Source organism: Tursiops truncatus, chromosome 12 (assembly GCF_011762595.2).
Source record: "Tursiops truncatus isolate mTurTru1 chromosome 12, mTurTru1.mat.Y, whole genome shotgun sequence".
In the NCBI taxonomy this organism is placed as follows: domain Eukaryota; kingdom Metazoa; phylum Chordata; class Mammalia; order Artiodactyla; family Delphinidae; genus Tursiops; species Tursiops truncatus.
The window spans coordinates 55,118,226-55,135,497 of NC_047045.1; the positions used below are offsets into that span (position 1 = coordinate 55,118,226).

The 17,272-nt window shown below is 36.2% G+C and overlaps 1 protein-coding gene across 1 annotated transcript; it reads left to right on the plus strand.

Annotated features, from left to right (window-relative positions):
- The first annotated feature begins 301 nt into the window (after positions 1-301).
- C12H6orf58 (chromosome 12 C6orf58 homolog) lies at positions 302-17,113 on the plus strand. The gene is made up of 6 exons (XM_033867355.2): positions 302-602; positions 2,445-2,531; positions 3,985-4,169; positions 5,210-5,310; positions 9,013-9,251; positions 16,980-17,113. Exons 1-6 carry the CDS (start codon positions 302-304, stop codon positions 17,111-17,113), a joined length of 1,047 nt encoding a protein of 348 aa, XP_033723246.1.
- Positions 17,114-17,272: the final 159 nt, after the last annotated feature.

Here is a 17,272-nt window from a genome sequence, read left to right on the forward strand (position 1 = left end):
ATTGTGTTGTATAATATGATCTTGTTGATTATTTATTTTATACATAGTAGTTTGTATCTCTTAATTCCCTACCTCCAACTGCCCCCCTTCCCTTCCCTCTCTCTTCTGGTATCGTCTAGTTTGTTCTCTTTACCTGGGGAAGCAACCTGTTTTCACTGGTAAGACTTTCCCAGGGAAGGACTGTGATCTCTGGGAAAAAGAACAGAGATTTGATATGCTAGGATGTAAGCAAATACCATGACTCCTTCCTCCACTTCCCAATAAAAGCTCTGCCACAATCTCCACCCCCAGCTCGGGAGTGATGGCTTTCCTTCCTCCTTGGGCCTGTGCACTAGTTGGTTGCATTTCTGTTTCTTTAGCAGGAGCTTTCAGTCTCTCAGATCTGTATCCCCCCCTGTGGAATGAGAGTCCTGGTCAGTTCAGTGACTACAGGGTGGAGAATGGAAAGTATGTTATTGATCCCTGGGTATACTCTAAGAGAATGGGGATGTATAAAATCCTCATGAACAAAACAGCCAGTTATTTTGAAAAATTTGCACCAGATAATGAACAAAATTTTTTATGGGGATTGCCTTTACAGCATGGCTGGCAATATACTACAGGTAAGAATGACCCTTGTTTTTATTCTAATGATCTTCCAATCTAACCATGTTGTAATTGGGAAGTGGAACTCTGTATACACCAAAGCATGTCTTTGAAAATTGATTCTTTTCTTTTTCCTCTTTTCCCCTCATAACCATTATTTTTCTACTGCTTCTCCTTCTCCTCCATCAATCTTTCTGTGTTGCCTGATTTGACTAGAAACTGCAATGGGGCATATGGCGTAGTTGCCAAACACAAAAAGACTTCATATCCAACCTATTGGCCATTCTACAAATATTTATTGAAGTCCTACTAGGTGCCAGACTCTATTCTAAGCACTGGGATGAACAAAACAGTCAAGGAGATATGGACTAAAAGCAGAAGGTGATGTCAAATTAGTTTGAATTTCGTAAAGTTCTAACTATGATAACCTATATATGGAGATGGAGAGAACAGGAGTGGCACCTTGTTCATGAGTATGTTTCTCTGCAAAAGATTGATTCCTTTCAAAAATAAAATACATTCTAGTGTTTAGTTAGAAGATATGTTTGGGCCAAAGACTCACAAATGATAAGATATTTTGGCTGACGGAAAAGCTCATGAAACAGAGTGGGTGCTTCCTTCAATCCATACTGATAACACCACCAATAAGGAAATTTGTTCTGTTCTGATGGAAAAAATATAGAGAGAAGATTAAGGTTTATCTAAGATCTGAGGAGGAGTCACATACAGGAGCTACCGAAGCTGGCAATTCATGCACCTTTGTCAGGTGATGTCTTGAGACTCAAACCAACTCCTATTTATCTGGCTTTCCTCAGAGTCCAAAAGATAGAGATCCAGGAGAAATTATTAGCACGTAGTCCACCATGGGAGGCATGCCAGACTCTGGGGCCTTGGGGGCCAGCGGTAGATGGAGGCTGAATGCTTTTCTTATTCTTTCATTACATTCACATATTATGATCAAGCCTGACTAAACTCATCCAATGATGGGCTTATATGTCTCCAGCATTTTCTAAAAGCAGCTGTGGGGTGCAGGTAAGTAAGTATTGCAGACAGTTTCCCTGCCGTCAAAGACCTTACAACACAATTGAAACAGGAAAGGTATTAGAAATTAAACAGAGAACAATAAACAACAACTCTTTGTTAAAAATTAAAGTGCAAAACAAGGGACACAGTGGAGTCAGCTGGAGTAATCAGAAGAAAAAAATGCATTTGAACTGAGATTTGAAATGTGGACAGAATTTCACTGTGGAAAAAGAAACAAAATCTACTAGGGAATAAAAGAATGAACAAAAGCAGAGGTTCTCGCGTGTAGCTGCACGTTGAAAACAAATACCTAGTTTTTAAAAATATCAATGCCTAGGTCCACCACCAGAAATTCTATTCTGATTTAATAATATGGAAAATTAAGCTACAGAACAGAGCCTGGAAATAGCATGGCATAGGTATACGTGACTGAGTGCAGGTGTGTGTGCACGCTCACGTGCGTGTGCAGTCTGAGGAATAATCAATTAGGAAAACTCACACTCGTAATATTCATGCAGGTTAACAGCATTAACAAGTTCTTTATCAATCATTGCTTTAAGAAGGATTACGTTAGGAAAAGGAGAATAATTACAAAAGCAAATAATATTCAAAACAGATAATCCAAAAGTGGAATACTGTGGTGATGTTAGATCAAGGAATAGAAATTGGTTCTGAGATGGGAAATGAAGGGTAAAGAGTGATAGGAAGATAAACACAAGTCATCAAAAGAGAAATGTTTGTGCATCTTTGCAAACAAACTGCGCCTAGGTAAGAAACAATTATTACCAGCTTCAAAATGTGCATAATAAATAATCCGTGCATCCTCTCTCTTCTAGGAAGATTAGTTGATCCCAGCCGAAGGACAGACTGTGGCTATGAATATGGAGATCGTTTGTGCATCTCTGTGGACAGCTGGTGGGCTGGTATGTTCATTTAATAGAAAAATAGGTAATAACCTTCCCGCAAAGAAAATATTCAACCTAAAATCTGAGGGACAGAGACAAAACAAAAACAGCACTATTCCTCTGTAAAAAGGAATTTACTTCATCATGTACCTTGTGGCCTTTATGTCACATTCTAGGATTTATGGCCACAATTTTAATAATGATTCCTTAGGACATATTTCACATGGGGACTGAATTGAGGAACAGCAAAGGACGATGGCCTTTGAACGACCAGCATTGGCAGTTAGATGGGAGGTCCCACTAGCCAGAGGGTCTCCAAGGACAAGGAAGGATGAGAAAGGAGAGGACAAGAAAATAATGCTTTCTTCTCATTTTGCTCAGATAAAATGTGTTTAACTTTGAAACTCATAAAAATGTCAGAGATTAATCTACCACAAATTGTTCTATCAATCAGTAATCTAAGGCCTCTGTCGGATATTTAATACTAAAATAATTAGAAGGTAGTTTCTAATTCTTTAGCTTTATTTTGTATTTTAGTAGTGAAATTAATTTACACTCACTTTCTTAGAGATATTTCCCAATAATTAGAAACAAGGTCACATTAAATTTCACTTTCTTGCAGTGACACACATCATATACACCTTTACCTATTTTTCTCATAGGATACCAATGGAGTCTTTTCAGACTCACAAATAGTCATGACTAGAGATCTAGAATTCAGGCTTCTTTTGTCTCACATGGACTCCATAGTTTGGAGTATAAGCCTGCTACCCTGGGGCGTAGGACTGCATTCAAAATACATGTCTATGATGAAAAATGTTCTGCATCACCAGTGGGAATCAGTACAACAAGCTTTACAGTCAACTATATCATGATGTCTAAATTTGCTGGAATAGGTTCCATTTAGAGAGAAATTTTAAAAATCTTAATTCAGTGTTAATTTAATTATCCAAAGATCTATTGCCAACACTTACCCAACATTTTTGCTTTAAAGACCTAATGTAAGACAAAGACTTTGTGATGTCATGGTTGCACATTAAACTTGGTTAAATAAAATACAAAATATCAATACTATAACCATATTAAGATAACTTAGGAAAAAAATCACATTTCATGGTAAAACCCCAGCTAGAGGTGTTGTATCATTCTTTGCACAAGTAGATATCTTTCTTTCATTTTTACATAATGCTTTGAAAAATGAATGGTACCAAATTCATGAAAATTACTTTTTGTTTTAAAATATTGTAGTCAACTATTTTAACCCATATTCATTTCTAATTGTAGGGTTATTAACAGAAACATGTTAAAGTTATGTATAGGATCCTTAGGGAGATTTTCAGTATTTTGCAGTGACTTTTTTTCATGTTCCTGGATCTGTGAGTTTTTGCTTAATGGTTTACAGATTACTTTAAAATATCCTCTATCACATTTATTAGTGCTTGTGGTAATAACAAGTACTTTGCAATTACAGATATAAATTACTTTCTATGTGCACTACCCTTCCTTGCTGCGGTTGATTCTGGCATAATGGGGATATCATCAGATCAAGTCCTGCTTTTGCCACCACCCAAGGACCAGACAAAGTTTTGTCTTAATATTTCTAGTTGTCAGTCATCCTTTCCTAAGACGATGAAGAAGTGGAATGCCCTTTACAAGGTGCCTTTATTAAGTTTTATAATTTATTCTCTTAGGAGGTGGTAAGGTAATTTCTTTTCTTTTTTTTTTGTATAATGCTTTCTGTTTAGGTTTTTGTGTGCATTATATGCTATAAAAATGTAAAATTTTATGCCAGCTATATTAATGTCATTACATTACAGCAGGGCATTACATGTCATTTACACCCTCTGAACCAATGCAGCATTAACAGAAAATCTATCCACTTTCTCACACTAAATAAGCCATACATAAATGTGAGAGCACATAGGATATCTCACTGAATGAAAGGATTATCCTGGTAAATTGAACCTTCAAGTCAACTGAGCAATAACACTTGGGAGAAATATGATTATGGAGTTGGTTTTAGAATAGTCAATTAACTTATTTCAAGTGATTTGATAAGCGGTCACAAATAGGTATATCTAAACAATTACGTGGCAATCAAAACCAAATATTCAGTGACCAAAATAAAATACATTGGTTAAGCACACTCATGAACCAAAATCAATGATAAAAGATAGATTTACTAGTTCTATAGATTATTAGTTCATTTTTCATTATTATTATTAGTTTATTAGTTCATTAGTTTATTAGATTAGATTATTATTATTAGATTAGATTAGATTATTATTATTAGATTATTAGTTCATTAGTTCATTTTAAAGATGTGATTAAATTAAATATTCTGGTAACTTCCCCCTTTTCTTAATGTTAAACTTTTGTGGTAATTTCAACTATGGTAGCAGAAAAACAACTGCTAATCAAAAAGTAAAGTTCTCTAGGTCAGTATAAAATGCTGACTTTCGGGAAAACACATGCAGTTCATCTCTTATAGATGCACTCAATATTACTACTAATAATAGATAATTATTATAGTCTTTACAGAGTGTTAGTCACTAATGGCTTACACAAATTAATCCATAGAAACAAAATTTTCCTGTCATGTAGAATATTGCTAAATTGTAAACGTGAACAAAATTAAATTGTAGAGAATTGTTATAGTTGCTCAAATATGAATACATTTCTTCTCTTTACTATAGCGTTTGCAGTCACCTTCTAGTAGCTTTGATGACTTGTTGAAGTACTTGTGGGATGCACATCTCTCATCCTTGAAAGATGCTTACAAAATTTTTGAAGATAGGTAAGAATGGATCCCAAGTTATTTCTACTTAATACGGCAAATAATTTTTCATCTTACTTATGCCTTTTTATTTGTTTTCTAATATAAATCTTCCTATTAAATGTTATATTTAATCATTGGGGATTTTAATGATGATGTGTGATTATTTTAGTATGATCAGGCTTAAAAATTGTTTTGTGAAGAAGGGGCAAAAATTTGAGAAAAAAAATCTTGTACCAACCAACCAACCAACCACCACCTAACCAACCAACCAACCAAAAAAACATACAACAAATTTCTCTCTATTAAAAAAAAAAGAAAAGAAATTATCACTGTTTTTTTTAATCATAGGCACATAATATGGTAGCTACATACTTGGGGAAGAAAATTCAGTAGCATCAGGGTTTGCATACTAAATAGCCTAGAAGATTATCAAGCCACTCCACAGGTACACTTAGAAGTATTATACACCTAGATTTGAGAGTGTAAGAATGATTTGTGTTAAGATGTGAATAGCACTGTATTAGTTAGTGTTTTCCACAGAGACAGACCCAATAGGAGATGATAGATTTATAGATAGATGATAGATAGATATAGATTTTTTGTAAGGAACTGGCTCCTATGACTATGGAGGGTGGCAAATCTATAATTTGCAAAGCCAACGTCCAGTTCAAGTAAAAAGGCTGCAGCTGCTATAGAACCAGGAAGAGCCTATGTCTCAGTCTGAAGGCCATCAGCCAAGAGAATTCTCTCTTACTCACTGAAAGATTAATTTTTGTTCTAGTCAGGCTTTCAACTGATTGGAGGAAGCTTATCCACATTATAGAGGGCAAGTTGCTTTACTCCGTCTACAGATTTATATGGTAATATCTTCCAAAAATCCCCTCACAGAAATACCCAAAATAATGTTTGACCAAATATCTGGGCACCCTGTGGCCCAGTCAAGTTGGTGCATAAAATCAATGATTACAGACACTACTTAGGGGGTGGAGTCAATCCCCAAGAGTGAAGTATGGGCTAGAAATCTGGGTATAGTATAAAACAGGAACAACAACAACAACCAAAATCAGGGCTCATTGGCATTATACAAGCACATTTGCAAATCCACGCAAGAATGTTGGGTACCTCATATTCCACTGGTTGTTGTCTGTCTCATGAACTCCATCATCCAGTAAGGTAAATAAATCACCCGATTAGCAGATTCACAGCATATGTCCTTCTTTACCTATTGGTTTCAACAACTAGGCATTAAATTGGGCAATCCAAACAGTGATAAACTCAGTTTTCTCAACTTTGAACTTGTAATAATAACAGTACATACTACATAGGGTAATTTGGGGGATTAAATCTATCTATGCATCATGCTTAACTATCATCATCACAAGAGGCAGTAGAGGGCAGTTGTAAAGAACATGAACTTTAATGCCAAGTTGCTAGGGTTTCAGTCCTGACTCTGCAATTAATTAGATGTGAGGCCCTGTATTGCATCCAGTTTTTCTCACACGAATGTGAGGCACAATCAACAGCCATTAACCCTCAGCGTCATATGACATAAGTGTTGATTGCTCACGTGCCTGAGGTTTAGCCGGGCAGCTCTGCGGATCTTTCCTGGGCTCATGTCATGTTGGCTGATTTTTACCGGCCCCACAGGGGCGAGTGGGAAAGCTCAGCTCTCCTCCACTTGTCTCTCGTTCTCCATCAGGCAAGCCTGGGTGTTCTTCACTGTGATGACAGAATAGCAAGAGAGAGAAACCAAGTGTGAAAATGCATTTTAAGCTTATGCTGTGTCAAGTAGGCTAATATTTAATTTTTAATTGAAGTATAGTTGATTGACAATATTGTGTTAGTTTTAGGTATACAGCAAGGTAATTTGGTTTTATAATATATGTATATGTACATAAATATATATATATTTATATACATGTATATTTACATATACATACATATGTATCTATATTATTTTTTATTCTTTTCCATTATAGTTTATTACAAGATATTGAATATAGTCCCCTGTGCTATATGGTAAATCCTTATTTATCTATTTTATACATGGTAGTGTGTATCTGGGGAAGGGGCACTGGAAAATGACAAGCCAAAAAACAGGGACATAGAGAGTATTGAAGAATTGAGGCCATGTTTACAATCTGTACAGCCTGGGAACTTCCTTAAAACCTCATGAGTTACTTTCTTTAGGTAAAAATAAATACTAGTTGTTTCTTTACATGAGACAATACTGAACCCTGTGTAGTCTACATATACTTAAATAAAACTGTGGTCCTGGATCTGCAGATTGGCTGGTACATGTATATATTTTATGTTTTAAAATATATTTTAAATTAAAATGAGCCTTTTAAGGTGTATTTTTCTTTTTGCTTGGACATATTTTAACTGACTTATTGGTTCAATTGTTCAATAGCACATTCAATAGAATGATGTGAAAGGCTTCCATTGAATTTCACTTGTGCTCCTATGGCCTCTGTGTCTTGATCTGGTGCCCACATCCCTTTCCCCCTTTCCTAGTGTTGCTGACTCGCCTGCAATTTGTTTAACCCATTGTTACTAGGGACATGTGGCTATTGGTCAAAATCCGTATGAATTCACATTTCCTTTAATCCTTACTTCAAAATCAGCTGTGATGTGACTAAAAATAGTCAACTGTGAATCCAAACCAAACTCTTCTCTCATTAGGAGTCCACTGTATGCAGTCTTCCACTTCTGGGTGTTAGAGGCAGGGAGGAGCCTGTGTGCATGTGAATGAAACACAGCAAGGTTTCTTCTCTGGGCTATGTCATGATTTGCTTAACATTGACAAACATGATGCAAATGTTTTCTGTTTAATAGACCCTACATATGTACTTTGGAAACAGAAAAATTAGGATATAACCTAATTACTAGAAAATTGAATATAATCTAACGAGAAAACAAACTTTTAAATATATGAGTAGTATAGTGCTTTGGGAATATAGTGGAGTAGGAAATAGTTGATTCCACCTCAGGTGGGATGGCAAACTTTGTGAAGGAGGTGACACCTATGATGAGACTTAAAAGAGAATGTAGCTGGTGAGCAAAGCAGGGAGTAGACAGTGTTTCAGGGGGAACAACTTCGTTCAAAACGTGCAAGTTGTTCAGCAGTGGGTGGGGACAGGAGCCATGAATTATATAGTTATAAAACTAATTACTACACCCTAACCTTTCCACTGTAATAACTTGTTCCCCAAATAGGTGAGAGTTTGGTTTCCCGGAAGATTTCCTCCACTAGAATAAAACCCATGTATTCAGAAAATCAGACCAGAAAATCAGACATCTGTCTCTCTAGGGTGCTCAGTGTTTTAGGGGTCTCCTGACGCTAGGAAATCAACAGTTTTACGAAGGCTGTCTGAGTCTAGCAGAGATTTTACCTTGGAAACTTTGATTTTTATCTGCACATTTCTACTACTTAGTCATAGTCTAATACCTGGTTATATGATTCCCAAGGTATAAGGTATCTGGTTAATAGAGATAAAAAACTCAAAATAAAATATAAACAACTGATGGGATGGTCCTTTCCAAATTTAAAATTTTAATTAGTTATATCTTCAAAGGCAGGCACTCAAGCCATCACATTCTAAAACTAAAAACTAGATTCTTAGTTTGTTGGCAGAAGGTGATCTTTCCTAGAAAACGACGAGGCTGAAATTCTGAGTGGAGTAATTATAATTGTACATGTTTCCACTTGTCTTTTAGGTTAGAATATTATTCTAAACCAGAAGCAGATTTTGGAAGAGATTGGTGTGTGGCTTTGGACTATTTAGCTGCAGCCAGCTTTCCTACAACCTTTATTCAAGTATCTGGGTTCCAGAAGGGCCTGCCACCACGAGTGCTTGTTGATGGGGATAAAGCCCCCTTCATCAGTGACTTTACTGACTTTCAGAACACAGTCCTGCTTGGTCTAAATCTTCTTCACCAAGTGGATAACGCTACAGGTAAAGGCCTTATAAACAATACCTTAAAGAAAATCAATATTGTGTTGAATAGATAAAGGAAGAAATAATGATTATCAGAGATATATGTTGTTAAAGCACATACTCTGAAAGAAAGTCACGGTTTCTTAAGGGTATCCATTACACACACTTTGGTCCTTGCATTCATGGCTTGTCCTTTCTTATGGGTCCTGTTAGACTGCACCCCACAGTCCTGCAATCCTTGCAACAGCCCAGCCATGTCAGCTACAGAGACTTCAGCCATTTACCGGACAGGAAATCTTACGAAGTCAGAGGCAAAGGGCCTGGAGCGACACCCCACGGTGGTACAGCCAATAGCCAGCAGGACACAGTAACAACCTTCGCTACACAGGGGAGGAGGAGGCTATCAGTTATAAGGGACGTGACATCAGGAGGGCTCCTTGGTTTCCAGAGGGATTGTTGGAATATGCCTCCCCTCAGCTCTTTGGGTTAGAAACTTGCATGGGCCACTGTTTCCTGTTGAGTACCCAACATACTGGAGCCGTTTGGTCCGAGGACTAGAACAATCATTAGCTGAGGGTTGAGCTAATCATGAAGGTAGCTACTGATTAAAGTTTCAGCTTAGGATGGGGAGGCAATCATGCGCATAAATTAAGGGTAAGGCAGTGCCGGGTGGAGTAAGGCATATACAGACAGCAAGAGAGCAGCCACCTTATGGGGCCTGACCATACAGGTCCTTATTTACCCATGAAGCTACCAGACTACTTCGTGTACTTTATTCATCTACAAACACAGATATATTCTTTGTTGTTATAGTATTTTTTTAAAGAAAATCCTTAATATCACTCTCAGATTTAGAAAAAAAAAAAAAGAAAACCTGCCGTGATTAATGAGAAAACTAGTAAACTGACTTACATGAGTTCCCTCCATCCAGCCTTACTAGTCATGGCAGAAGTATTCTGCTTCAGCCCCTCAATTGTAGGGTTTCCTAGCAGAGTGAAAACCAGAAGAAATCTTTAATTGCAAGTTTGACTCACTACATCATCCTAATTTTCCAGACATGCTCTTATGCAGTGAACCAAACTTAAAACATAATTAAAATATTAGTATTTTAAAAACAAAAAAATGAATCTGAAAGATTTAAAAGACATAAAAGCAAAGTAAACATTAAACTATAAGTTTTTGAACTCTTATTTGCATTAAGTAGAGTAAAAAACCCAAATGTCTTAGGGGCTTCATACAACTGAAGTCTGTTCTTGCTCCAGTAATGGTTCCAGGGCAGTGTTCTCAGTCCGTGGCAGCTTTCCTTCACACAATGAGTAGCAGACTGAACATCCTTACATCTGTGGCTCTTCCAGCCCCTGGCCTCTACATTATTCACATTTCACCAGCAGAAAGACACTATAGTGTTGGAGAAACCTGGATATTTCTCTCACTACATCTCATACTCTATTGCTATGAAATAGTCACATTGTCCCATATCTGGACACAAAGGGGGCTAAGGAATTAAATTGTTGCCCAGGAACCACTGTTGTGTGACAAATCTACACCATGAAAGGAGATGCATGAATTTTAGGAGTCGCCTAGCCATCTTTGCCAAATTATTACATAGTATAATTGCATTCTAGGCCTGGATGGTATAAGCTGGCTCTTACCTGTTAACATGTAAAGGGTAAAGAACTGAGTCAAGAGTTGAAAGTCCTTGAAAGCTTGGAAGGCCCATACTACAATATTTTATTACAAGATTCAATTTTATTGAAATTTAGCTTTGGATTTAATATGTGGTTTTGAGTTACTCTCACAAGAAAAAAATCGGTGATTAAATATTGAAAACTACTGTAAAAAAATAAACCTTGATAGCATAATTGTTTAGATATCACATAATAAGGCATTTACTATTATCTATCCATTATTCTCATGGCCAACCACTCTCCACATTCCCACTGACACTCAGACTTCAGTAACAGTGCCAAAGGCCTTGGAATTTCCAAATAAGCAGAGGATAGGGAAAACATATATTAAAAGCAAAGCATAATTAAAATACAAATAGTGCCATTTAAAAATGAACATTTTAAATTAATTCAATAGAAATACATATTTACATTCACAAAAATACTTTCAAAGTATCATTTAACACTTTTTAGTCTCCAGAAGTATTTTATGATGTTCTTCACAAGGAACCTGAGTTAAATTCATTTGAATAAATAAGTAAAATCAAACTTTTCAGGCCTCAAGTTAGCTCTTTAACATTTTCACTGATGATAAGAATTGGCATGGAGGAGTTTTTTTTATTTCTAATTATGTAAAATTCTCAACAACCTCTCCATCTTCAGTGGCAACAGCTTTTAATCCTTGACTACACATATTCTAACACTAGAGAACTCATATTAAAGCTGAGAAATAATATTAGGTAATAAATAAGTAGTAAGAAAAGAAAGCTTGCATAGGTTTTTTGTTTTTTTCATGGGTGATATTGAAAATAAACAATGAAGACTGAGTGAAGGTTCAAAACTGTCAGAAGCTAGATTCAAGGTAATGAAATTCAAAGTGCTTTAAAAACTTATTAAACTTTACGTTTCAAGGCTGAGGCCAGCTGACACCTTCACTGCCCCCATCCTGACCAAGAAGGTCATTGCCTCATCCTCCTTTCTTTGAATGGGGACAACTGTTTGCTGAAGTGTGATGCGTGAAGAAGTGGGAGAAAATGAGCTTGGGCATCTCAAAAGCTTCGATTCAGATAGCAACATAGGAGGCTCCTGAGCTTACCTCTTTCGATAGACACACCTAATCTAGGGCTACATACAAAACAATTCCTTCTGGAAAGGATCCAGAAACTAGCTGAGTGACTCCTACACATCAGGCGAATGAGAAAAAAAATCCCACATTGAAACAGGAAGGAGGATCTGTGCTATAAACCCCCCCACCCCCACCCCGGCACAGTGACACATGCCTCGGAGGGATCTTACAACTCCCAGATTCTCCCTGAGTACTGAAGGGTTTGGATCTGCCATCTCAGCTTTTAAGACCTCCACCTGAGAGACGGGCCGCCAAAACATCTAGCTTTGAAAGGCAACAGGGATGGCATCCATGAGACCCAGGAGGCTGAAGTAAATGAGAGATACTTCTCAAAGGGCTTGTGCAAACTCACTGTGGCAAGCCCCTCAGAGCCCAAAGCAGAGGCAGCAGACTGAAATGGGCCCAGTCTTTCCATGAAAGAGGCCTATTTGCTTATCTTAATAGCTGCAGACTGAACGGCAGTCTTGTAATTTAATGCACCTCAAGGGGCTGGCTACAATATTCTCCAGAGACTGGAATCCCATTGGTGCCATATTCACGCTCTTCCTCTGTCTCTCTCCAGATTGCTGATATATCCTGGAAAGGAAATTGTGCACACATTTGGTGCCCCACTTTTTTACAGCTGCCGTGCTAGGGGATACCCCTTGAGTGCCTGGCTGCAGTCTCCAGCAGAGTTTAAGTTCATGGGTTCCACAGGACTGTAACAAACAAAAGCTATTGCCTGAGGATCCAGCTTACAATCAGCCTACATCTAGGTGCTACCTGAGATCCTCCCCTTTGGGACACTGACAGGTCTTGGCACACCCTCAATTACTGGAAGACACTAAGAACAAAAAAAAAAATTGCTTAGACAATCACAAAGATTGAGAAACACCCAAGAACTGGGTCAGGGTTAAATGATAAATTTCATGTCCTATACAAGGCCACTCCTTCAAGACAGGGAGGGATGGCTGTTTGATACAATGCATAGAAATCAAAACAGAAAGTCAAGAAATGTGAAGAAAAAAGGAATATGTTCCAAATGAAAGAACAAGATAACACCTCAGAAGAAAACCCTAATGAAACAGAGATAAGTGATTACCTGATAAAGAGTTCAAAATATTGGTCATGAAATGCTCACTGGGGTCAGGAGAACAATGCATGAACATTGTAAAGTAAAAAAGTAAAAGTAAAAAAATTTGACGCAGAGAAGATACCACATAGAAATCGCAGAGCTGAAGAATACGATAGCTGAACTAAAAAATTCAATAGAGGGGCTCAGCCACAGACTGTTGAAGTGGAAGAAAGGATCAACGAACTCAAAGACAAGGCCGTGAAATTCATCCAACTAAAGAAGCATGGAATTCCCTGGTGGTCCAGTGGTTAGGACTCTGCGCTTCCACTGAACTGCTGGGGGCATGGATTCGACGCCTGGTCGGAGAACTAAGATCCCAGTGTGACCAAAAAAAAAAAAAAAAAATTGAACAGAGTAAAGATAGCTTAAGTTCCAAATAAAATGAACCTAAGGAGACCCACACCAAGACACATTATAATTAAATTATTCAAAAGTTAAAGACAAGGAGAGACTCTTAAAAATAACGGAAGAAAAACAACTTATTATGTAGAAGGGAACATCCATAAGACTGTCAGCAGGTTTTTCAGCAGGAGCTTTGCAGGCCAGAGGGAGTGGCACAATATATTCAAAGCACTTGAAAGAAAACCCTGCCAAACAAGAGTGCTCTACCTGGCAAAGCTGTTTGTCAGAATTGAAGGCAGCTTTTTGAAGAAAAGCAAAAGCTGGAGTTCATCACCATGAAGCAGCCTTATAAGAAATGTTAAAGGGACTTTTTAAAGCTGAAACAAAAGGGTGCTAATTAGTAACAGGAAAACATATAAAATATGTCTCATTGATAAAGGTAAAATACAGTTAAATTCAGAATAATCTAATGTTGTAATGGTGGTGGGTTAATCATTTATGAATCTAGTATGAAGATTAAAAGACTAAAGAGTAAAAATAACTATAACTACAATTACTTGTTAATGGGTACATAAGACAAGAGATGTCAATTGTGACACTGAGAACATAAAACTTGGGGGTGGGGCGTGAGAGTAAAAATGCAGAACTTTAGAATGTCTTCAAACTTAAGTTGTAGGCTTAAAGTAGACTGTTATAAATATAACATATTTTATGTTAAGTCTCATGGTAACCACAAAGCAAAACTCTATAGTAGATACAAAAAAAGGTAAAGAGAAAAGAATCTAAGCATATCCTACAGAAAATCATCAGTCACATAGAAAGAGAGCAAGAAAAGAAGAAAAGCACAAAGGAATTATAAAACAACCAGAAACAACGAACAAAATGGCAATAAGTCCACACCTATCAATAATTACTTTAACTGTCAATGGACTAAATTCTCCAATCAAAAGACAGAATGGCTGAGTGGATAAACGGTAAGACCCAACTGCATGCTGCCTACAAGAGACTCACCTCAGCTTTAAGGAAACCCAGACTGAAAATGAAGGGTTGGAAAAAGATATCCCATGCAAATGGAAACCAAAAGAAAGCTCAGGTAGCTATACTTATATCAGAAAAAATAGACTTTAAGACAAACATTGTAAGAAGAAACAAAGAGGATCAGTATATAATAATAAAGGTTCAATTCCACAGGAGGATACATTTGTAAATATTTATGCACCCAACATAGGAGGACCTAAATATATAAAGCACGTATTAACAGATCTGAAGGGAGAAATAAATAGCAAAAAAATAATACTAGGGGACTTCAACATATCAATAGATAGATCATCCAGGGAGAAAATCAATAAGGAAACATCTAGGATTGAAGAGTATTTTGGCGATTATTAGAGTTTGCAAACCATTGGCCCAATAATGGATCAAGGCATTTTCGTTTGGTCTACAAATATAAATATTTAAAATATCAAATTATTTGTGAAAATATAATAATGATAAATTTCATGAAAAGAATCTAAATTTCTGAGACTCTCCTAAAACCATTATAATGCAGGGTATGGTGGGCCCATATTTCTGCATGTCACCAAGTTCCTGAAGTTGAGTAGGAACTGCCTCTCCTTGAAATAGTTTTTATAGCTACCATCACTACTAATTTTCTTTTTTATTTTCTCTTTATTATTCTCCCTCTTTATTTCCACCCCAGATTTATCTTAAGGTGAAATTCCAGGATCCTTGAATTCCCTCCATGGGTTTTCACATGGCCAGGTCTGCAAACATCTGGCCCCAGTGAACAGCGTCCCATGGACACAGCAATCCTTGGGTGCACAGCTGCACAGTGCACAACTCTCACTACTAATTTTCTATATTTATCTAATCTCAAACATTTATGTTACCTTCCTAGTCTCTGTGGACATTAGCTTTTGCAGCCTGCAATATAAGTAATGACTAGTGTTATATATATGAGTTAAATCCCTCAAGGAATGAGTACTGGTAATTGTGCAGTATCAATAGATCACACTTTTTTTGCCCCTATGCAAAATCAAAACCGGTTGAGACAAGCAAAGGAATGAGTGAATGGAACCTCAGCTTTAATGCTGGAAAACAATTGAAGAATATGATTTAGGCATGCAGCAACAATGTTCTTCCTACTACATACCCTTACTCTAGACCTGGGAAAGGGCACCCAAAGGAAAGTTTGCAGAATAGGTCAGTATCCTAGTATCACTTCCTCACTAGTCTAGATAGGAAAAAGAGAAAAAGAGCTATTCCTGGATCTTAGGACTTTAGTAGATTAGCTCTAGCCAATTGAAAAGCATGAACTGAAGGCTCACACCCATTAATCAGGTAACATGCTTTATCTCCATGGAAAGGAGCAAAGGATGTTCATGAAAATAGCTCTTAATGGAAATTAAGCATTATCCTCCTATCCCCAAAGAGCCTAGGAAAAAAAAGAAGTATACCTGGGACCAAGTATTCTGGATACTGCCAAACTGTTACCTCTTATACAGTCACAGATCTAACCTAAAATATTTCTTCTTTTCAAAAACTGTTTTTAAAACTCTAACTTATTTTCTCTTTAGTTAAAATGCACTTTAATTGCTGTACATTTTACTGATTTATTTTTAAGTATATGTAATATATTAAAACTTAAAAAGTCTAAGTGACACATCAAAGGAAAACAAAGTCTTCTTTACCATCTTTCTTCACTTGTATCTCTTGGTCTTCCACCTAATTTTAAAAAATCAGTCCTTGGTGCAAATTTATTGAATTTTAAAAAATACTTAAAACAGTGCAAATAAATGAATAAATAAAACCTATGTTGTCTGTACAAATGAAATTATACTCACTGCTCTGCACTATACTTTTTACTAAAAAATCTTCATGGAGCTTTTTCTGTATCAGGACATATTGATCCAACCCACTCTGTTTAAATGATATGTAGTGTTTCATTTAATGAATATACCATAACTGTGGACATTATTTTCTGTTATAAGCTGGTAGCAATAATGTAACAATGGCATTTTATGTATACATTTCTTGTCATAATTTATTATTTTACCAATAAATGTGTAGAAAGGAACTGTATTCAAGTTGATGGGTCATATATTGCCAAATGGTATTCAAAAAAATTTTCAGGAGTTTACATTTTTGTTATAAAACTATGAATTAAGGTTCTTATTTTCTCCAACCTACTATCATATAGCAATTTCTATAATTTGTGTGTAATGTAGAAAGTGCTACTTCACTCATATGAATTTACAATTCTTTGACTGTGTTTGTGTGCTTTTCCCAGTTTTCTGGTTAATTGCTTATATTTCTTACTGATTTTTGTATGAAGATCTGGTCAATTAATTTTAAATTAAAAAACTTTATGTGTATAATTATCATGTAATGTACATATATATTTGTATCCAAAATACATAGAATTTAAAAAAAAATAAACATTTTAGCAAATGCATATACATTTAAATTTACATGTAATTATTTTATATTTTTCCCAGATTCACTATCTTTGACTATATGGAAAATTTTAATGAAGACACAGGTTGCAAAGAAGCTAGCTCAAGAGATTTCTGAAGCAATCCTTGCAATCTTTAATCCAACGTTTCTGGAAATGATTAATGAATTAAAATGAACAATTCTAACAAATTGAACAACAGTAATTTTAAAATTTAACACAATCATAATCATACAGTTTTCTTGTTTTTGGTGTTTTTGACTTATGCTCATTTGTTAGGATTTTGTCCATGCATTCCTAACTTTAAATTCAACTTAATGCAATGATTATTTTGCT

Coding starts and splice junctions, on each gene's coding strand:
- C12H6orf58 (XM_033867355.2), top strand. CDS start 302: ATGGCTTTCCTTCCTCCTTGGGCCTGTGCACTAGTTGGTTGCATTTCT. Junction 4,170..5,209: donor AGTGGAATGCCCTTTACAAG/GTGCCTTTATTA, acceptor TCTTTACTATAG/CGTTTGCAGTCACCTTCTAG. Junction 9,252..16,979: donor CCAAGTGGATAACGCTACAG/GTAAAGGCCTTA, acceptor TATTTTTCCCAG/ATTCACTATCTTTGACTATA.